The following is a 22,150-nucleotide window of genomic DNA, read 5'->3' on the forward strand; positions in this document are numbered from 1 at the left end:
GTCTCTATATGTTGCCAACTTGTACTTCCCAAGCGCTTAGTACAGTGCTCTGCACACAGTAAGCGCTCAATAAATACGATTGATGATGACGATGACTTTTAGACTGTCAGCCCACTGTTGGGTAGGGACTGTCTCTATATGTTGCCAACTTGGACTTCCCAAGCGCTTAGTCCAGTGCTCTGCACACAGTAAGCGCTCAATAAATACGATTGCTGATGATGATGCCTTTTAGACTGTGAGCCCACTGTTGGGTAGGGACCGTCTCTAGATGTTGCCAACTTGGACTTCCCAAGCGCTTAGTCCAGCGCTCTGCACACAGTAAGCGCTCAATAAATACGATTGATGATGATGATGACGACAACCCGATCACCTTTGTGGCCTCCCCAATCAATCAATCAATCAATCAATCGTATTTATTGAGCGCTTACTATGTGCAGAGCACTGTACTAAGCGCTTGGGAAGTACAAATTGGCATCACATAGAGACAGTCCCTACCCAACAGCGGGCTCACAGTCTAAAAGGGGGAGACGGAGAACAGAACCAAACATACCAACAAAATAAAATAAGTAGGATAGAAATGTACAGGTAAAATAAATAAATAGAGTAATAAATATGTACAACCATATATACATATATACAGGTGCTGTGGGGAAGGGAAAGAGGTGAGACGGGGGGATGGAGAGGGGGACGAGGGGGAGGGGGGTGAGCTCTCAGCAGGGCCTTGAAGGGAGGAAGAGAGCTAGCTTGGCGGTTAGAAGGGTGCTTTGCACATAGTAAGCGCTTAATAATAATAATAATAATAATAATTATCCACGCAGACAGAGGCAGGCGAGGGGGGGCTTTTCCGGGGCCCGGGCCCGGGTCGGAGATCGATTGGTGAGGCCTACCGGGGGGCGGGAGCGGCCTGACTCCCGGACCGCCTGGAGAGGGAGGAGGGAGGAGGAGGAGGAGGAGGAGGAGGAGGAGGTGGTGGTGGTGGTGGTGGTTCCTTCTCCTGCTCCTCCTCCATTGTGCAGTCGAGGCCGGGGAACCGGGGCACCGGGGGGAGCCGGGCCGCGGCCGGTGGATGGAGAGGGGTTGCTGAGCCCCCCCGGACGGTCGGAGGGAGGGAGGGGAGGGAGGGAAGGAGGGAGGGAGGGAGGAGCGGGGCGGAGCCGGGAGGAGGGCGGGGCGGCGGAGGAGCGGAGGAGGCCGGAGCGGAGCGGAGCGGCCATGGAGCGGAGGGGCGGCGGAGGCGGAGGCGGTGGCGGCGGCGGCGGCGGGGGGCGAGCGAGGCGCTGAGCGGGACCGGAGAAGGCCAGGGACAGGAAGGAGAGGAGGGAGCCGAGCCGGGCCCGGGCCCTCCGACGGTTCGGGCGGCGCGGAAGGTGAGCGAGGCAACCGGGCCCGGGGGCCGGGGGAGACGACAGCCAACCGGGGCCCGGACGGACGGACGGACGGACGGACGGACGGACGGACGCCCTCCCCACCGGGGGCGGCGATGGGGGGCCCGGGGGCCCCGTGGCGACGCGGCGGGGGCCGGGCAGGTGCGGGGCCGAGCCCCGGGGCCCCCCGCCGCCGGGCCGGGCCCCGAGCGGGCCCGGAGAGCGGGCAGGGCGGGGGCGGGGGCCGCCCCGCGCCAGACGGGGCTTTCCGGGAGGGGAAACTGAGGCTCAGAGAGGGGCCAAGGTCACCCGGCGAGGGGCGGAGCTCGGGCCGCGGGGGTAGGGGACAGGAGGAGGAGGAGGAGGTGGAGGAGGTGGAGGAGGAATAACAATAATTACGGTGAGGGATCTGCGGGGCTTGGATTCCTCGGCGCGGCCTCTCCGGCCCGGACCGGCGACACCTCGGGCCGAGCAGCCCAGCGATTCTCCCAGGCCGCGAGAAAGTGAGGGCAGGGATCCCCGGTGCCCGGTGCCCGGGCAGGGGGGGCGGCCCAGACCCCCGGGGCCTGACCTTGGCAAACCACTCTCCGGGCGGAGGGAGCCCAGGCCTAGCCCCCTGCCCAGCTGGGAGAATCAATCAATCAATCGATCGTGTTTATTGAGCGCTTACTGTGTGCAGAGCACTGTACTAAGCGCTTGGGAAGTACAGATTGGCAACACATAGAGACAGTCCCTACCCAACAGTGGGCTCACAGTCTAAAAGGGGGAGACAGAGAACAGAACCAGACATACCAACAAAATAAAATTAATAGGATGGAAATGTACAAGTAATATAAATAAATAGAGTAATAAATATGTACAACCATATATACATATATACAGGTGCTGTGGGGAAGGGAAGGAGGTAAGATGGGATGGAGAGGGGGACGAGGGGGAGAGGAAGGAAGGGGCTCAGTGTGGGAAGGCCTCCTGGAGGAGGTGAGCTCTCAGCAGGGCCTTGAAGGGAGGAAGAGTGCTAGCCTGGCGGATGGGCAGAGGGAGGGCATTCCAGGCCCGGGGGATGACGTGGGCCGGGGGTCGACGGCGGGACAGGCGAGAACGAGGGACAGTGAGTACAGTGGGGGGAGAACCCCCTAGGACAGACCCACGCTGCCCTTCTCCTCCTCCTCCACCTCTGCAGACCCCTCAGCCCCTCTCCTCCCTCCTGTCCTACCACCTCTGTGCCCGGTGACTGGCCGTTTCTCAGGCCTTCCTCCCTATGAGGATTAAGACTGTGATCCCCCCGTGGGACAACCTGATCACCTTGCAACCTCCCCAGCGCTTAGAACAGTGCTTTGCACTTAGTAAGCGCTTAATAAATGCCATCATTATTATTATTGCGGGTGGGACCTCTTCCAGCCCTCCCTCTCCACTTGTCCGGGGTCTAGCTACAGGGGGAGGAGGGAGCCTCGAGTAACCTTTTCCGTGCCTCGCTTTCCTCTTCCGTAAAATGGGAATTCAGTACGTGTTCTCCCTCCTTCTGAAATGGTGCGCCCTATGTGGTGGGGGGAAGTGTGTCCAACCTGATTAACTTGTATTTTTCCCAGTGCTTAGCACAGTGCTTGGTATGTTTGCTTAGCAAGTGCCGTAATTAATAGGTTGGCAGCCAGTTTGGTATCCAGTCAGAGGAGATGTTTGTTTGGATCTGGGCTTAGCCCTGTCTAAGGTCAGAGGGGTTGGGCTGGCCCTCCCTCACGTGAGCCATCCCAGGGCCAGCCGAGCCTGGCACGGAGCCTGACTCAGGAGCCAGCCCGGGGGTTGGCCCCGGAGGTGTTGAGGGGGTCCGGCCTCACGGAGACCTCGATTCAAGCCTCTCCATCCCGGGTTCAGTGGGGCTGAGCGGACCGGAGTCGCCAGTCACAACTCTGGGTTGGGCCCTGGGCTTAGGCCCCAGCTGAGCACTGGTATTGCATTGAACATGGACCTTTGGGCTAGGCACTGATACCCTGTGGGGCAAGGATCCCCAGGCTAGGCTAGGCTAGCTGGGCACTGGTCCTGTCCCGGGCATAGGTTCTGGGCTAGTCACTGGCACTGCCTCAAGCATAGGTCCCAGGATGGGCACTGATTCTGCCTCAGGCATAGGCCCCAGTACTGCCTCAATCATAGGCCCTGGTTGGGCACTTGTCCTGATACTGCCTCAAGCATGGGCATGAGACTGGGCACCGGTTCTGCCGTGGGCATGGGCCCTAGGCTGGTTACTGGTATCATCTTAGGCATAGGCCCCAGGCTGAGCACTGGTATCACCCTGGATATAGAACCTAGGCAGGGCACTGGTACTACCCCAGCCATAGGTCCTGAGCTGAGCACTGGTATCACCTTGGGTATAGACCCTGGGCAGGGCACTGGTACTACCCCAGCCATAGGTCATCATCATCATCATCAATCGTATTTATTGAGTGCTTACTATGTGCAGAGCACTGTACTAAGCGCTTGGGAAGTACAAGCTTGGGAAGGTCCTGAGCTGAGCACTGGTATCACCTTGGGTATAGACCCTGGGCAGGGCACTGGTACCACTCTGGGCATAGATTCTTAGCAGGGCACTGGTGCTGCCCCAAGCTGGATGCTGGTACTTCCCCAGGCATAGGCCTTGGGTAGGGCACTGGTATCACCCTGGGCATAGATCCTGGGCTGCACACTGCTCCTGTCCTGGACTTAGGCCCCGGGCTGGGCACTGATATTGCCCCGGGCTGGACACTGGCCTTGGCTGAATGCTGGCGCTGTCCTGGCCATAGACCCTGGGCTGGACACTGGTACCTCAGGCTAGGCACTGGTATTTCTGTGGGCATTGGCCCCGGGCAGGGCACTTCAGCCACTTCCACCACCAGCCAAGGCTGCAGCGGGTTTGAGGGTCTGGGCCTTCTCTTGCTGGTCTCTAGCGAGAAGGTAGCGGACAAGGGTGCCAGCAACTGGAAAGGGGGCCGGACAGGGGGCAAGGCAGCCAGGAGCGGTGGTTGCCCCAGGTTAGGAGCAGCCAAGGGAAAGGGGCCTTGAGCCAGGGAGGGGGGCCGGGTCGGGATTTACAGGCCCAAATCTCTCCTGTCGGGCAGGGCCCACCCCCCGACGTGGCTCCCGCAGGCCCGGGCCGTGGCAATGCAGGCCCGGCCCCCCGTCGGAAACCACCTCGGCCCCTGCCCTGGCCCCGGAGCCCTTCACGGGGAAACGAAAGTGGCCGCGGCCTCTTCTCCAGGGGGGGCCGGAATTCCCCGGCTCCCGCGGGCCCAGGCCGGGGCCCGGCAGACCCCCGGGACCCCCGGCCCCGAGACCCCCAGGGTGGGGCGCGCAACGGTTTCCTGAGTGCCCTGAGATTCCCCAAACAGGAAGCCGGGGGCGGGAGGCGAGGCCCGCCCCTCCGCCCCTCCCTCCGCCCTCCCTTCCCCCCTCCGCCGGCCCCCGTGTGTCGGTAGAGCGGGGCGGCTGGGCCGGGGTCACTGCAGGCCGCCCGGGTCCCTCGGGAACCCGCGGGGCGGCGGACAGAGAGTGGGGCGCGGCGGCCTCGAAGCCCCAGCGCCTGCAGGAGGACTCGTGTGATGGGTTCAGGCCCGACACCCCCACAAACACACACACACACACACACACACACACACACACACACACACACACACACACCTGCCTTCCCCCCCTTGTCATCGGTGCCGGGGGCGGAGGTCGTGTTTGTGCCCGGCCGGTCCTTCTTCTCCGGGGGCCGGGGCCCAGCGAGCCAGCCCGCCTCCGGACAAGAGAGGGGAGGTCTCCGGGGTCCCCCAAGGGGACTGACAGAGCGGTGGGAGCCGGGGCCTGGCGGCGAAGCCTGAGACCCCCGACCCCCGTTAGGGCCGCGAGGCCTGGGCCTGCTCCCGGGGACCCTCCCGGGGGTCCCGGGCCCCATTGGGCCTCCGGCAGCTCAGCCCCGCTTCCTGCCCACGGCTCCCCTCACCCGGGCCGGGACGGGGGGCGTCTGGCTCGGCCCGGCCTGCCTCCTCCTCCTCCTCCTCCGGGCTTTGGGGAACCGCTCCCCCATCCCCTCCTCCTCCCGGGGATGCCTTGAGGGAGGCACCCCCTGACACACACACCCCCCCGATCCCCCCCCGACGGCCAGGGAACCGGCTACCACCCCTGTTGTGGTGGCGTGCTCTCCCATGCGGTTAGTGTGGTGCTCTCCACTGTCAGCGCTCAGTAAATACCAGTGATTGATCGATGGGGCTGGGGGCGGGATGGGATATGGAACCCTGGGGGGGTTCCTGTTTGCTGCCCCCCCATCCCTCCATGTGTTGGCCTGGGTGCTCTGTCCCCACCCCCGCCGTCCTGAAGCCAAAAGCAGGCTCTGCTGTTGTAAAAGGATCCGCCCCCACTCCACAACTGGCCAGGAGCCCACCCTGGGCCCACCCTGCCCCCCAGGCTGGAGGTCCTCCTCCTTGCATTCACCTGCCCCTGGACTCGGCCCTTCCCCCTCCTCTTTGACCCAGGCTCCCCTCAGCTTCTCCTCCCTGGAAACCTCCCGGCCCCCCAGTGACCCCGGCGCCGCCACCTCGGCCCTGCTCCAGTCCCAGAGCTGGCTTCTGGCCTCGCCCTCCCACCCGGCCAGCTCCCGCCCCGCTTCCTCCAAGCTGGGCTGAGTGGGGTCCCCACCCACCCCCCTCAGCAGCCCCTCTGGGTGGAGGGCACAGCCCTGCCCACCCTCTTCCCGTACCCCTCCCTTCCTTCCTGCGGCCCATGGTGGGGAGGGGTCTCCCTCTCCCCCACCTCATCCCAGCTGCTGCCCCAAGACCCTGGCTGGCTCCCAAGCACCGCCTGCTCTGCGGAGGGACCCAGGGCAGGGGTCCTGGGGCCACCGGGCCCCGTGGGGTTAGCGAATCTTCCCGACTGGGAAACTTGGGCTCTGGGCAGACACAGACGGAGGAGGGGGAGGCCACCTGCCCACCCGGCTGTGAGTTTCACCAGCGGGCAGGTGGGGGTGTGTGAGCCGGAGGGAGGAAAGGGGGCAGGCCAGAGCCTCGGGCTTCCCGGACAGCAGCGACCCCGGTCCGGGCCTTGAAGAAGGGACTTGGGGGCCCTGGCTGGGTCACCCCCTTTCCGGCCGGCAACCATTGGGAGGGTGTGGAGGGAGGGGGTCACCGGCGCCCCTTCTCCCGGCGGGGCTCCAGCGCCGACTGCACTTTCTCCTTCCGTCCCACAGCTCGGAAGGGGGGGTGCCCCCGACAGCACCATCGAGCCACCGCGTCCCCCACGCCGCTCCCCAGCCAATGAACTCCATGAACCCCATCAAACCTGGCCTCCCCACCACGCCGCACGGGTAAGCGCCCCGGCGTCAGCCCCCTTCTGCCCCCCACCCCCCGCCACGCCACCTCCTGCGCGTCCCCACCGCCGGGAACCCCGAAGCCTGGGCTCTCCCCGCCCCCACTCCCACCTCCCCGGCCCGAAGCTGGGCCTGGCCCTGCGGTCCTCACCAGCCTCTCTCCCCCGCAGTGATGGTTCATTTGCGTATGAGTCTGTTCCTTGGCAACAGAGCACCAATCAGCCGGCAGGATCCCTCTCCGTGGTAACCACCGTGTGGGGAGTTAGCAACGCATCCCAGAGTCAGGTACACGCTCCCGGCCTGGAGCCCCGGGGCCCGGCCCTATCCCGAGGAGATCCCGAGGAGTCTGGGGATGCCGACGTGGGAGAAGAGGGGGTGGGGGGCCGCCTCGTCCCCCATCCCTCTCATTCCTGGGACATGGAGGCGGGCCTGCAGCGCCCCCAACTCTCTGCCCCCCGGGGTTCGTATCCACAGCCCCGACCTCGGTCCCACGCTCTCCCTTCTGCTTGTCCGGCCGGCTCCCCTCCCCACTCCGGGGAGCCGCCCTGCCTGACGCCGGGCTGTCTGCTCCCTCCCTCTAGGCTCTGGGGAACCCTATGGGCCCTGGAGGGGACCCCTCTAGCAGCCCCACCGTGAACTCGCCCCAGTTCTTGGGCCAGCAGGCTTTCCCCGAGGGCGGGGCCGGAAAGAGCTACATGCAACAGGGGATGTATGGCCGGGGCGGCTACGCCGGGGGTCCCGGATTCACTGCCAGGTGAGCCCCGTCTCTGGAAGGGAGGGGCCCTGCTCCCCTCTGTCCATCGGCCGGGACGCCGTCCCCCCCAAGCTCCCGCGCCAGCTGTGCCTCTCGGGGGCGGGGGGCGGGCGCGTGGCTTGGGGCGAGCCTGGGGAGGGATCCCGGGTGGAGTGGCAGGAGCTGGATTGGTCCCCGTTGCCCCCTGCAGCTACACAGGCACCTCCAGTGGCCCCGGGGGCCTGGGCCTGCCCTCCCATGCCGCCCGGCCCCCCGCGGACTTCACCCAGGCGGCGGCCGCTGCTGCTGTGGCTGCCGCCGCCGCCACCGCCACAGCCACCGCCACTGCCACCGTGGCTGCGTTGCAGGAGAAGCAGAGCCAGGAGCTGAGCCAGTACGGAGCGGTAAGGTTCCCGCATGGAGGCACGGTTCCCTACGGCGGGACGACACCCCGAGAAGGGCCGGAGTGAGGGTGGAGATGGCCCCAGCGGTCTCCCTAGTCCCATCCGGACCCTCCTTTCCCTCTCTCGGGGCCTGCAGGTGGGGCAGTGTGGGGAAAAGGAGCCCAAAGTGGGAAGGGGGCTGGCCTAGAGTTGGGAGTCCTTGTCAGGTGGCAAGTTCAGGGTCATGGATGGTGGGGGGAGAGTCATGGATGGAGAGGGGAGAGGCAAGGTGTTGGATGGTCTGTGCTGGGTCACGGAGGAAGAGTCAGGGACGGAGAGGGTAAAGTCAGGGGTGTTGGATGGCCCATGCTGGGTCATGAAGGGAGAGTTGGGATTGGATGGTCCATGCTGGGTCACCAGGGAAGAGTCAGGGGTTTGGGATGGTCTTGCACTGGGTCACTGGGGGAGAGACGGGGTTGGAGAGGGGAGAGGAAGAGGGGTTGGATAGTCCTCACTAGGGGAAAGTCAGACACGGAGAGGGGAGGGTCCAAGGTGTTGGATGGTATCGGGTGTCCAGGTGGGCTACTGGCAGCAGATTCATCCAAGGGTCCTGGTGCCCCTGTTGGAGGCAAGGACCAACACTTGTTTCCTGCTTTGCCCAAATGATCTGGGGTTGCCTGATATCCATGGGTTGGGGTTGATTTTCTCTCTCTCTCTCTCTCTCTCTCTCTCTTTCTTAGATGGGGGCTGGGCAACCCTTTAACAGCCAATTCCTTCAGCACGGCGGGCCCCGGGGCCCCAGCGTCCCAACCGGTATGGGAGGCGCCCTGGGGCCCGCCGGCATCTCCCCCATGACCATGACCGCATCGCGGGCACCAGGAATGACCGCTCTGTACGCCGGGCAGCGGCCACCCCCTCACGGCTATCCGGGACCCCCACAGGCTCAGCAGATACCCCGGCAAGGGGTCAAGAGGGCTTACTCTAGTGAGGTGAGTCCAGGGGAGGGCTGTGCTCTGGGCCAGAGCTGGGGCGGGGCGGGCAGGTGCCAATTCTCCCGCAGAAGGTGATGAGGCTCGAAGCCTGGAGTTCCTGGTCCCTTTGGCCTGCGCTGATGAATTGATTGATTGATTCTGGCCCAGAGCAAATGGTCCCAACCCAGCACCCATTCCCTTCAGCTGACATGGCATGTGCCTGGGCACGTGTGTGCGTGCGTGTGCATGCACACTCACACACACTCAGCTCCCCTGCCCCCAGCATGCCCCCGACCGGGCCCCTGGATTCCCCTGCCCACAGTGGGCCCACAGTAAACGTTGTCTGACAGTGGCAGCACTTCCCAGGCAGGGAGAGCCACCGTGTCCCGTGGCATCTTCTCACTTCCCACCCGCCTGCCTGTCTGCAGGGTTACCCAGCGCAGCAGTACATGCAGGGAAGCCAGTACGCCCCCAGCGCCGCCCAGTATGCCTCCAGCGCCGCCCAGTATGCCTCCAGCGCCGCCCAGTCTTCGGCACCTTCCCCCTCTTATGCTGCCCACAGGATGCCCGTGCAGCAGAGCATGGGCCAGTACCTGTCCCCTCCCGGCTCAGCCGGACCGTACTATAAGGTACTGGCACCTCACTGCGGATCTGGCGTCGGATTTAGGGTGGGTGGGGGATCGGACGCCAAATCCCCTTCCCATCCCCCCGGGGCTGTCCTGGAGAAAAGGGCCTGGGGAGAGGGAAGGTCTTGGGGTGCTCCCCCACCTGCCAGGCCAGGGACCCCTCTCTCCCCCCGCAATGCTGCCACAGAGTCCTGGGTGGAGCGTTAGGTTGTGGAAACAAGCTGCCTCCAGCCCTGCTGGAAGGGAGCGTCGGGGTCGGGGCGCTGGGGCCCGGCTGGGCAGGCGGGCAAGAGGGGTCCGGTCCCCAAGTCTGGGGCGGATGACGGTCGAGTGGCTGGGCTCAGGCCCTGGCCGCTGACTCTCACTTCTCCCCGCAGCCCATGGACCAGTTCAACGGGCAGAACGCCAGCTTCAACGGTGGCAACTTCAGCAGCTACAGCCAGCCCAGCATCAATGGGGTAGAGCCACTTGAGGGGGCGGAGGCGCCCTGGGGCTGGGCGGGGATTCCACAGATGGGGCCGGCCCCATGGGGGGATCCTCCCGCCCCCAGGTCGCCCCTGACGGGTACATCCGCCTGCCTCCCTACCCTCAGCCCGCCCGCTCCCTGCCTGGCTACCCCAGCTCCCCGCTGCCCGGGAACCCCACGCCTCCCATGACGCCCGGCACCGGCATCCCCTACATGTCCCCGGGACAGGACGTCAAGTCTCCCTTCCTGCCGGATATCAAGCCCGCCGCCAGCTCCCTGCACCCCTCACCCTCGGGTAAGCTGCTTCCCGGGAAGCGGGGGACCCGCCGGGCTCGAAGAGAACCGAGCTGAGCCAGAGTGGATGGGGGACAGGGTGCCACCCCACCCTCGGTCCCCCCGGGGTAGTCATTCAATCAGTCAGTGATATTTATTGAGCACTGACTATGTGCAGAGCACTGTACCAAGCGGTTGGGAGAGTACAATAGAATAAAATTAGCAGACACGTTCCCTGCCCGCAGTGAACTTAGAGTCTGGAACGGGAGACAGCGATATAAGTAAATGTCATTTATAATATTTAAAGATATGCATATGAGTACTTTGGGGTTGGGGCAGATATCAAATGTCCGAAGGTCACAGATCCAAGTGCAGAGACGATGCAGAAGGAAGAGGGAGCCGGGGACAAGAGGGCTTAATCGGGGAAGGCCTCTTGGCAGGAGATGTGACTTCAGTATTGCTTTGAAGGTGGAGAGAGTGGTGGTCTGGCGTATGTGGACTGGGAGGGAATTCCAGGCTAGGGGGAGGATCAATCAATCAATCAATCGTATTTATTGAGCGCTTACTGTGTGCAGAGCACTGTACTAAGCGCTTGGGAAGTACAAGTCGGCAACATATAGAGACAGTCCCTACCCAACAGCGGGCTCACAGTCTAGAAGGACAGTCTAGGAGGATGTGGGGAAGGGGTCGGGGCACAGTGAGTAAGCTGGCACTAGGGGAGTGGAGTGTGCGGGCTGGGCTGTAGTAGGAGATTAATGAGGTAAAGTAGGATGGGGAGAGCTGATTAAGTGCTTTAAAGCCAATGGTGAGGAGTTTCTGTTTGATGTGGAAGTGGATGGGCAGCCACTGGAGTCACTCAGTCAGATTTATTGAGCGCTTACTGTATGCATAGCACTGCATTAAGTGCTGGGGAGAGAACAATATTAAAGACACATTCCCTGCTCACAGCAAGGTTACAGTCTAGAGGGGATGACAGACATTAATGTAAATAAATAAATTATAGCTATGTATCCAAGTACTGTGGGGCTAGGGGGTCGGTGGTGGGTAAAGGGCCAGTGCAGAAGGGAGTGGGAAAAAGGAAATGAGGACTAAGTCAGGGAAGGCCTCTTGGAAGAGATGGGCCTTCAGTTAGGATTTGAAAGTGGGGACAGTAATTGTCTGTCAGATAAGAGGAGGGAGGGCGTTCCAGGCCAGAGGCAGGACATGAGCAAGAGTTTGGTGACGAGTTAGAGGAGATCGAGTGAGTAGGTTGGCATGAGAGGAGAGAAGTGTGCGGGCTCGGCTGTAATAGGAGAGTAGAGAGGTGAGGTAGGAGCGGGTAAGGTGATCGAGTGCTTTAAAGTCGATGGTAAGGAATTTCTGTTTGACGTGGAGGTTCTTGAGGAGCGGGGAAACATGGACTGATGCTTTTGTAGAAAAATGACCCAGGCAGCAGAGTGACTTATGGACTGGAGTGGGGAGAGACACGAGGCAGGGAGGTCAGAAAGGAGGCTGATACAGTAATCAAGGCAGAATAGGATAAGTGCTTCAGTTAACGTGGAAGCAGTTTGGATAGAGAGGAAAGGGCAGATTTCAGCAATGTTTGTGAAGGCTGAACATTACAGGATTTGGTGACAGATCGATTACGTGGGTGAAATAGTAACAATGGTAATAATAATGGTATTTGTTAAATGCTTTCTATGGGCCAGGTACTAAGCGCTGGGGTGGATACGAGCAAATCAGGTTGGACACGGTCCCTGTCCCACGTGGGGCTCATAGCCTCAATCTCCATTTTACAGATGAGGTAAACTGAGGCACCGAGCAGTGAAGTGACTTGCCCAGAGTCACCAGCAGACAAGTGGTGTTGCCGAATTGTAAATAATGATGGAATTTGCTAAGCGCTTACTATGTGCCAAGCATATGTGCCATACTACGTGCCAAGGGTTCTAAGCACTGGGGGGGATACAAGGTGATCAGGTTGTCCCACGTGGGCTCACGGTCTTAACCCCCATTTTACAGATGAGGTAACTGAGACCCTGAGAAATTAAGTGACTTGCCCAAAGTCACACAGCTGACAAGTGGCGGAGCCGGGATTAGAAGCAATGTGGCTCAGTGGAAAGAGCCCGGGCTTTGGAGTCAGAGGTCATGGGTTCAAATGCCGGCTCCGCCAGTCGTCAGCTATGTGACTTTGGGCAAGTCACTAACTTCACTGTGCCTCAGTTACCTCATCTGTAAAATGGGGACTAAGACTGTGAGCCCCCTATGGGACAACCTAATCACCTTGTAACTCCCCCCCACGCTTAGAACAGTGCTTTGCACATAGTAACCGCTTAATAAATGCCATCATTATTATTATTAGAACCCATGACCTCTGGCTCCCAGGCTTGTGCTCTTTCCACTGAGCCACACTTCTTCTCTTGTACTTTCCAAGTGCTTAGTACAGTGCTCTGCACACAGTAAGCACTCAATAAATAGGATTGAATGAATGAATGAAGTGGTGGAGCAGGGATTAGAACTCAGGGCCTTCTGAGTCCCAAGCCCATGCTGTATCAAGGCAGCAGTTCAAACAGTAGTAGCCCTCAAGCGCTCAACCAATACTGCGGAGGATAGATCGATGGCTCCGTCACCCCCTCCGCCCAGACAGATAGACCCGCCCCCAGTCCCGACTTTTGGCACGGGCCCGGAGGGCCGGACCACCAGGTTCCCTGGGAAGCAGCTGCCTGGGACCACCAACCCACTGCTTATATATGAGAGAGATGAGAACAGTGCTCGGCACATAGTAAGCGCTTAACAAATGCCATTATTATCATTATTATGAGTCGAGGACAACGCCAAGGTTACGGGCTTGTGAGATAGGGAGGCTAGTGATGTTGTCTACAGTGATGGGAAAGACAGGAGGAGGACAGGGTTTGGGTGGGAAGATACGGAGTTCTGTTTCAGACATGTTTAATTTGAGGTGTTGGCAGGAATCCGGTTTAGATATGTCTTGAAGGCAGGAGGAAATGCAAGATTGCAAGGAAGGCGAGGGGTAAAGGCTGGAGAGGTAGATTTGGGAATCATCTGCATAGAGATGTTAGTCCAAGCCTTGGGAGCGAATAGGTTCTCCAAGGTGTAGATGGAGAATAGAAGGGGGACCCAGAAACTGAGCCTTGAGGGACCCTTACTGTCAGAGGGTGGGAGGCGGGGAAGGAGCCAGCAAAAAAGTCTGAGAAGGAGCAGTCTGAGAGATAGGAGGACAACCAAGAGATGACAATGTCAGTGAATCCAAGGTTGGATAAAGTCTCAAGGAGAAGAGGATGGTCTACAGTGTCTAAGGTGGCTGAAAGGTCTAGGAGGATTGGGATAGAGTAGAGAGACGGTCAGATTTGGCAAGAAGAAGGTCATTGGTTACCTTAGAGGGTGGTGTTTCTGTGGAGTGAAGGGGGCTGAAGCCAGATTAGGGGGATCTAGGAGAGAATTGGAGGAGGAGGGGAGATGGGGTGTTAACAACTCTCTCAAGAAGTTTGGAGAGAAATGGTAGGACGGAGATGGGGCGATAACTGGAAGGAGCCGAGGGGGCAAGGGAGGGTGTTTTTAGGCTGGGGGAGGCATAAGTGTGTTTGAAAGCAGTGGGGAAGAAGCCGTTGGAAAATGAACTGTTGAAGATGGCGGTCAAGGACGGAAGAAGGGAGGGCGGCGTGTGTTTTAAGAAAGGTATGACCGGATGGGGTCAGAAGAATAGGTGGAGGGAGTAGATTGAGAGAGGAGCAGAGAGATTTCTTCTTGAGCAGGGAACATAGGGAGAGTCAAAGAGCGTGGAGGAGAAGGTGGGGATTGGAGAGGAGCAGGGGAGATTTTAGGGAGACCGTGCCTAGTGGTTGCAATTTTGTTGACGAAATATGTGGCCGGGTCATTAAGGGAAAGAGATGGTTGGATTGTGGGGGACAGGTGGTTTGAGGAGGGAGTTCAATGTCTGGAACAGCTGGCAGGGGCAGTGGGTATCGGAATGAATTAGATAGAAGTAGTATTGTTGTCGGGCAGGGCAGAGGGCCGAGTTGAAGCAGATAAGAATGAATTTATGGTGGATGAGGTTAGAGAGATGTCTGGATTTCCTCAACAACGCTCCACACCTCGGATGCAGGAGCGGAGGAAGCGGGCTGTGGAGGTGATCCAGGGTTGCGGGGTAGTGGCACGAGACCGGCGGAGGGACAGGGGAGCGAGGGGATTCAGTTTGTCGGGAGGGTGTTGTGGAGTGTGTCGATTTGCACGTCAGGAGAAGGTAGTTGGGTTACAGAGACCAAACGGGGTAGGATGGCTGTAGAATATTGGAGGGGGTCAAAAGGACCGAGGTCTCTGGGGGAAAAGAAGAGACTTGCCACGGGTGGGGGTGTGGAAAAGAGAGTAGGTGAGTAGGTTGTGGTGTGAGAGAGGAATTTCAGAAGTGGTGAGGTTAGAGATTTTACAGTGACTAGAGATTCTGAGATCGAGTGTGTGCCAACCAAGTTGAGGAGGTGGAGCGAGAGGTTTTTGGAGTAGATAACACGCACTCCCCTGTGGTGCCTGACGGGAGAGGCCGGGGAGCCGTCCTGCGGCACCCCCCGAGTGGCGCCTCGCGGGCCCTAGCCGGCTGCGCTCCCAGTCCCCGGGCGGCCGGCGCCCCCGGACGGAGCGTCGCCGCCAGCTGGCGTCCTCGCCCCGCAGGGAACCCGTGCGATGAGCTGCGGTTGACGTTCCCGGTGCGCGACGGGGTGGTCCTGGAGCCCTTCCGCTTGCAGCACAACCTGGCCGTCAGCAACCACGTCTTCCAGCTCCGAGACTCCGTCTACAAAACTCTGATGCTCAGGTGAGCCTCCCGCCCCCGCCTTCCCGAGCCCGGGCGGTCCCCGGCCGGCCGGCCGCCCTGACCTCATTGGGAGTGAGCCCCACCCTCTGCCCCCTCCCCATCGCAGGCCCGACCTGGAGCTCCAGTTTAAGTGCTACCACCACGAGGATCGGCAGCTCAACACCAACTGGCCAGCCTCGGTGCAGGTGAGCGTGAACGCCACCCCCCTGACCATCGAGCGCGGCGACAACAAGACCTCCCACAAGCCCCTGTACCTGAAGCAGGTGTGTCAGCCAGGCAGAAACACCGTCCAGATCACCGTCACCGCCTGCTGCTGTGTGAGTGACCCCACGCCGACTTCCTGGGCCCACTGGGAGTTGGAGGGGGCGGGGGTCCCCAGGGCTCCGTCCACATAGTGGGGGGAGGGGGCAGGGAGTAGTTATCAAGCAAGAGCTTGGGGCTGGGTGTCAGGGGTCCCGGGTTCTTGCCCCAGCTCTGCCCCTGACCCTCCCACGTGACCTCGGGCAAGTGGCTTCCCTGGGCCTCTGTCTCCTCTGTAAAATGGAGCGACGACTCCTGCTCTAGACTGTGAGCCCACTGTTGGGTAGGGACTGTCTCTATATGTTGCCAACTTGTACTTCCCAAGAGCTTGGTACAGTGCTCTGCACACAGTAAGTGCTCAATAAATTCGATTGAATGAATGAATGAATGCTTTCCCTTCGGGGCCGCTCCCGACGATCTGATTATCTGCCCTCAGCCCCGACACCGAGCTCATAGTAAACCGTAGTCAACGGCAGCCTGGATCGATTCCCTGGGGAAATAAAGGGGAAGCCCGAGGCCCTTACCCTGCCCGCGGGGAGCTTCCCTGCAGTCGGGGAAGGTGGTCCCAGAAACATTTGGGGACTGTGCTGGGGCTGCTTCAGCCTCAGTGCCCCGTGGAGGGCCGAAATTTGACCCCCACCCCACCCTTTCAGAGTGGCTCCGCTGCCAGAGCTCCTCCGACCCCTCGGAGCGCGCCTCCTGCCCCCTCCCCCTGCGTCCTGGGGACCTCCCAGAGCCTCAGTCCAGCTGGATCTCTAGGTCGGCTGCTCAATCAATCAATCAATCAATCAATCGTATTTATTGAGCACTTACTATGTGCAGAGCACTGTACTAAGCGCTTGGGAAGTACAAATTGGCAACACATAGAGACAGTCCCTACCCAACAGTGGGCTCACAGTCTAAAAGGGGGAGACAGAGAACAGAACCAAACATACCAACAAAATAAAATAAATAGGATAGAAATGTACAAGCAAAATAAATAAATAAATAAATAAATAGAGTAATAAATATGTACAACCATATATACATATATACAGGTGCTGTGGGGAAGGGAAGGAGGTAAGATGGGGGGATGGAGAGGGGGACGAGGGGGAGAGGAGGGAAGGGGCTCAGTCTGGGAAGGCCTCCTGGAGGAGGTGAGCTCTCAGCAGGGCCTTGAAGGGAGGAAGAGAGCTAGCTTGGCGGAGGGGCAGAGGGAGGGCATTCCAGGCCCGGGGGATGACGTGGGCCGGGGGTCGACGGCGGGACAGGCGAGAACGCCTGCTCCTCCATCGGCAGTGGCGGTCGGGAGAGAGGCAGGGAGCCCGGCCGAGGGGTCGGCCCAGGGAGGGAGCTCCCGGGATACCGGCCGTCTAGAGACACCCATGCCAGGCAGCGCCAAAGGGGTTTCTATCTGAGGGGGCTGGTGGGGCCCCAGTGGTTACTTGCATCTCTCCCAGGTGCAAGGAACCGGGTGGCTCGGGGAGGGGAGGGCCGGGGGCCGGTGACCTTCTGCTGTCCCCCGCCGGTGACCCTCCTCTGTCCCCGTGGTTGCAGTCCCACCTGTTCGTGCTGCAGCTGGTCCACCGGCCCTCCGTTCGCTCCGTGCTGCAGGGCCTCATCAAGAAGCGGCTCCTGCCCGCAGAACATTGCATCACCAAAAGTATGTTGGCGCTCTCACACCCCGGTCTCTCCACCCCCAGCCTCATCTCCTCCCGCTCCCCCCTGATCCTCTCCATCCCCCGGCCCTGGCTCCCACCGTCCTCGCCCCCCAGAGCCATGAAGGCGGAGAGGCCCCTCTTGCCTCTGTCCGGTGGTGAAACAGGGTGGACCGACCCCAGAGCATGCGGCCGCTGAATCATTGGCTCGGGACCTCCCGCTTCCCCCGCCTAACTCCTCGCCATCTGTGGTCCCTCTGGCTTCCGCAACCGCCGGCGGGTGTGGTCGCGTCTCCCCCCCCATCACCCCAGTGTGGTCTTTCCCCTCTCGATCTCCAGTCAAGCGAAACTTCAGCAGCGGCACCATCCCGGGGACCCCCGGGCCCAACGGGGAGGACGGCGTGGAGCAGACGGCCATCAAAGTGTCCTTGAAGTGTCCCATCACCTTCCGCAGGATCCAGCTCCCGGCCCGTGGCCACGACTGCCGCCACATACAGGTACCGCGGGAGCCGGGGGGCCCCCGCTCCTCCCCGCCTCGAGGTCCTGGGGCGGCAAGGCTGCCGGACGGACGCCGACCTCCAGATCCTGGGGTCCTCCGCCTGCCCCCGGCCTGGGTGGTGGGGAGGTCAGGGAAGGAGGGGGCGGGGAGGAGAAGGATTTTCCAGCCTCACCTCCTCCTTCCCCCTCATCTGTCTGTCTCAGTGCTTCGACCTGGAATCCTACTTGCAGCTCAACTGTGAGCGTGGAACGTGGAGATGTCCGGTCTGCAAGTGAGTCTGTGGCCGGCAGACTCGCCCCACTCCTCTTTTCGCTCGCCCACCGAAGGCAACTGGATGCTATGGGCCGGCCTCCAGCCCTGGAATGGGGGGCAGACTGGCCTTGGGGAGGGCGATGCGGGGTGGCAGGGCCGGGGCAGAGTAGTGGCCGGTGCCCTGCCCTGACCTGACCCCCTTTCCTTGCCCCACAGTAAGACGGCGCTGCTGGAAGGCCTCGAGGTGGATCAGTACATGCTGGGGATTCTCATCTACATCCAAAAGTAATTCCTCCTGCCGGGCGTCAGTGGGCTCTGCCCATTAGAGGGTGGCCGGGGCCCGGGCCTGTCATCCTCCTGGGCCTCGGAGCCTGCCCCGCCCCGCCCTGAACCGTCCCCCAGTTGTGGGGCTCGGGTGGGGACGAGCCAGTGACCGTGAGTGCCCTCTCCCCAGCTCGGACTACGAGGAGATCACCATCGACCCCACCTGCAGCTGGAAGCCAGTGCCCATCAAGCCCGACCTGCACATCAAGGAGGAGCCCGACGGGCCCGTCCTGAAGCGCTGCCGCACCGTCAGCCCCGCCCACATGGTCATCCCCAGCGTCATGGAGCTCATCGCCGCCCTGGGCCCCGGACCCACCCCCTTCCCCCCCCCTGCAGCCCCCGCCCGGCCCTGCCCCCGCCGGGGACTACCCCAGCCAGGGTGAGTGCCTGGTGGGGGGAGGTGGGGCGAGGTGGAGGGGGGGCCGGAGGGACCCAGCCAGTCAGTTTATCAAGCAATCAGTCACTGGTATCTATTGAGCGCTTACTGCGTGCGGAGCACTGTATTGAGCCATGACAATAGAGCTGGTGGGCATCATCCCTGCCCTCAAGGAGCTCACAGTCTACAGCCCTGTCCCAGAAGGGACATCGCCCACCTCATCCCCCCCGCCCCAAGAAACGGGCGGGAGGCCATCCCATGGTCTTTTCTGCCATTTTGCTCCGATCAAGGGGCGGAACCCATCCAGGCTCCCCGGCCCGGCAACGGCACCAGAGTTTTCCCTTACAGAGTTACTCACTTCCCTCAGGTTCCAACTTCCCCGGAAACTTCCCCGACTCCTTCCCCCCGACGACTCCCGGCACCCCCACCCTTCCGGACTTCGCCCCGGGACCGCCACCCATCTCCTATCAGCCAGACATTCCCAGCAGCCTCCTGACTCCCGAGAAGCCTCCAGCCCCCTCCATCCCCGGACAGGTCCGTGAGCCGGGTAGCCCCCACCCCCGGGAGGCGCGGCGCGGGGTGCGTGGAAGGGCTGTTGGTGATCGGTGGCCTTTATTAAGCCTTCGCTACGGGCCGAGCGCCGGGGGGCTCCCAGTTGTAAATGGGGGTGATCAGCTGGGGGTGAGGCCGGGGCTGGCGTTCGCTCCCTGGGGTGGGGTGAGGGAGGTCTGAGCGATGCCCGAGGGTGGGGCCGGGACGCCGACCATTGATGGAGAGAAGGGGGAGGGTGCCGGCCGTTCCTCCCGGAGCCCCACCGACGCCCGCGTTTCCCGCCGTGTTGTCCTCTGGCAGATGGCACCCCCCGGCCACCTGGACCCGACTCCCGCCCCCGGGTCGCAGGGGCTGCACCACCCCGGCCTCGGCGCCCCCCCGGGGCCCCAAGCACGGCATCGGAGCGTGGCCCCCCAGGCCCGACAGCCGCTGGGCCAGGGCGGCGGCGCGGCGCCGACCGGCGAGCTGAGCTTCAACTCTGCTCCGGGCCTGGTGGGCCAGGCGGGGATGCCGGGAGCCGCAGAGGGGCCGGAGCCGGCGCTGGATGTGAGTGAGGCTGCCCCCTCCCCATCCCTCTCCATCCCCGTCCCCCCAACCCCCAGGTCACCCCCACCCCCCCACCCAGTCGCCACCGGTCACCGGGCGAGGCAGCGGCTCGGGCCCCCTCCCCCAAGTCAGCTCCTTCATTAGGCACCTGAGGAGCGCCAGGCACTGCCCCAGCTTCCCCTCTGGCCTCCTGGCCATTCCGAGCCTTCCCAGCCTGCCGCGGGGAACTTGGGGGACGGGATCCGTCCACGCGGCCTGCCAAAGCGTGCCTGGGCCGGAGAGGCAGCCGGGTCCTCCGGGAGTGGGAGACGGGCGTTAGTGACCCCCGCCCTCTCCCCAACTGACCCCACCAGCTGGCCGGAGGCAGGGCCTCGTAGCCAGGTGTCCCCCGGCTGGGCCTGAGCGCCGCGCTGCAGCTCCCGATCCCGCTCTGCTCACTCCCCATCTCAGCTCCTCCCGGAACTGACCAGCCCGGATGAGCTCCTGTCCTATCTGGGCCCACCTGACCTCCCCAGCAACAGCAATGATGACCTGCTCTCCCTCTTTGAGAACAACTGACCGTCCGGCCCCGCCCACGCCCGGGCCCCTGACGGCCGCCTCCTCGGACTGCCATGCCCACCCCCGGCCTCCGCAGCCCTGGACGCTGCCCGGCCCACTCCCCCACCCTCTGCCGGATCTCGGGGCTCCTCTCCGCTGCGCCTGCCCTGCCCATCCCTCCCGACCCGGCCGGCCCCCGGCCCTTGGCTCCTGTCCACCCTCGGCGGCTCTGGACACCGTTGTTGCCGGGGCCGCCCTCTCAGCCAGCCCCCTGTGCTCCCCGCTGTCCTCGCCCGGCCCCGCCTCGGGGCTCTCGCCATGGCCTCTCCCCTGTCCCTGCCCCTTGACCCACACCACATTCACCACCTTTGTTTCTCTGCTTGGGTCCAGCTGCTTGTCTCCTTGAGGGCGGAGGAAGGGGAGAGGGGGGCCTGGCTCCCAGAGGGCCCCCCCCTGCCCCTGGCCAGCCCCCAGAGGACTCCCCTCTCCCCAGTTTGGGGAGGAGGGGCGGGGGCCCCCCGAGCCACCCTGTCCCGGGGGGCCAGCCCCTCTTCTTCCATGACCCGCCTTGCTCCTCTATCCCCAGCCTTGGGTCGGCCGAGACCGGAGGGCGGCTCCTCAGGGGGTGAGGCAGGGGAGGGGAAGGGGTTAACTATAAGCACAATGATGTACATAGTGTAGAAACACTAAAGGTGGGGGGAAAAAGGAAGAAAAAAGCTATCACAAATAAAGACCCTCCCTGCCCCTCCTTCCACAGGGTCACCTCTGCGAGACCACTCATTCTGGGGCGGGGTGGGGGGGGAACACCCCGTTTAGGCCTCTTGGAATTAAGCCTCTTTTTTTGTGGGAAATCTCTGCATTTTTCCATCCTCTCTGCACCCCTAACCCTAGGGTGAGTGGAGCCATATTTTCAAAGCCCCATGCTAGCCCCCTTAGCCACGCTCCCTGGGTGGGGGCAGGGAGGGAGGGGGGAGGGCCGAATCCACAGCCGGGGGGAGGGAGGGAAGAGTGAAGAAGGTTGGGGGGTGGGGGGGGGTCTGCGGTTGATCCTTTCGGGAAAACCCTTGCGTCCCGTGGTGGTCGGCTGCGGGGCAGAAGCCATGCACACCGCGTCTGAGCAGGCCTGTCTGCCGGGGGTCGGTCGTTTTGTGTATCCTGTTTCAGTATCTCTATTAAAGGTTTCCCTTTTGGTGGGCCTTGCTGACTCTCCTCCTTTGTTCTCTGTGGGGAGGTCGAGGGGGCCGGGCTTCCGGGGGTCCGGAGACACGATGGGGATGGGGGCCTGGTGGGGGGAGGCGCTCGGACACCCAGGCAGCCAGCCAGCCACGGTGGCGGCAGGCCTTGGCCTGGGCCCGGCCAGCCGGAAAGGCCGGTCCTGGCCCCCGGGGGCCCGTGTCCACTGCCGGAGCTGGCCCGCGTTCGGTGGCGTCGGCAGCACCCGCCTCGCACTCCCTGTTGGAGGGAAGGGAGCCACGCCCAGCACCCAGCTGTTCCTGCCCTATGGAAAATTCCCTCTCCACTGGAATTTTCCGAGCTTGGCTTCGGGCGAGGGCGACGGTGGGAAGCCCGGCGGGGCCCCGAGGAGGCCTGGGGCCCCCAGTGGGAGAGACGGGCACCGGCGTGCCCTCGCCATCAGTCCCGGCCTGCCGGAGCCACAGGAACTGGCCGGGCAAGCTGCTAGGAAGGAAGGAAGGAAGGAAGGGAAAACCGGATGTGTCTGGGAGATTTCAGTGGGGAGAAGCTGCTGGGGCTGAGCCCCCCCCACATAGTCCAGAGCCTAGTGTCCCACACAGTCTCCGGGAGCTTCTTGGGCACCACATCCCCTCCTGCTCTTCACCAGACTCTCAGCAGCACAATCAATAACTCCTCTCATGCCTCAAGCATCCCTAGCCCCCGTATTAACTTTGAGAAGCAGCATGGCCTAGTGGAAACAGGGTGGGTCTGGAGGCAGGAGACTTGGGCTCTAAATCCGGCTCTGCCATTTGCCCGCTCCGGACAAGTCACTTAGCTTCTCCGCATTTCTTCTTTTAGACTGTGAGCCCAATGTTGGGTAGGGACTGTCTCTATATGTTGCCAATTTGTACTTCCCAAGCGCTTAGTACAGTGCTCTGCACATAGTAAGCGCTCAATAAATATGATTGATTGATCGATTGATTTCTATTTTCTCACCTGTAAAATGGAGATTCAATACCTGTTCTC

General features: G+C 62.1%; 1 protein-coding gene across 1 annotated transcript; it reads left to right on the top strand.

Annotated features, from left to right (window-relative positions):
• The first annotated feature begins 1,283 nt into the window (after nt 1–1,283).
• Nucleotides 1,284–20,912, top strand: ZMIZ2 (zinc finger MIZ-type containing 2). The gene is given in 20 exon segments (XM_038754060.1): nt 1,284–1,367; nt 6,556–6,672; nt 6,846–6,960; nt 7,257–7,429; nt 7,620–7,812; nt 8,532–8,780; nt 9,191–9,391; nt 9,766–9,846; nt 9,981–10,149; nt 14,787–14,928; nt 15,035–15,245; nt 16,765–16,870; nt 17,205–17,362; nt 17,568–17,635; nt 17,833–17,901; nt 18,071–18,263; nt 18,265–18,319; nt 18,684–18,850; nt 19,169–19,414; nt 19,865–20,912. Coding segments are annotated over 19 exon segments (2,754 nt in total). The 5' UTR covers nt 1,284–1,367; nt 6,556–6,622; the 3' UTR covers nt 19,973–20,912.
• Nucleotides 20,913–22,150: the final 1,238 nt, after the last annotated feature.

Source organism: Tachyglossus aculeatus, chromosome 11 (assembly GCF_015852505.1).
Source record: "Tachyglossus aculeatus isolate mTacAcu1 chromosome 11, mTacAcu1.pri, whole genome shotgun sequence".
NCBI lineage: Eukaryota > Metazoa > Chordata > Mammalia > Monotremata > Tachyglossidae > Tachyglossus > Tachyglossus aculeatus.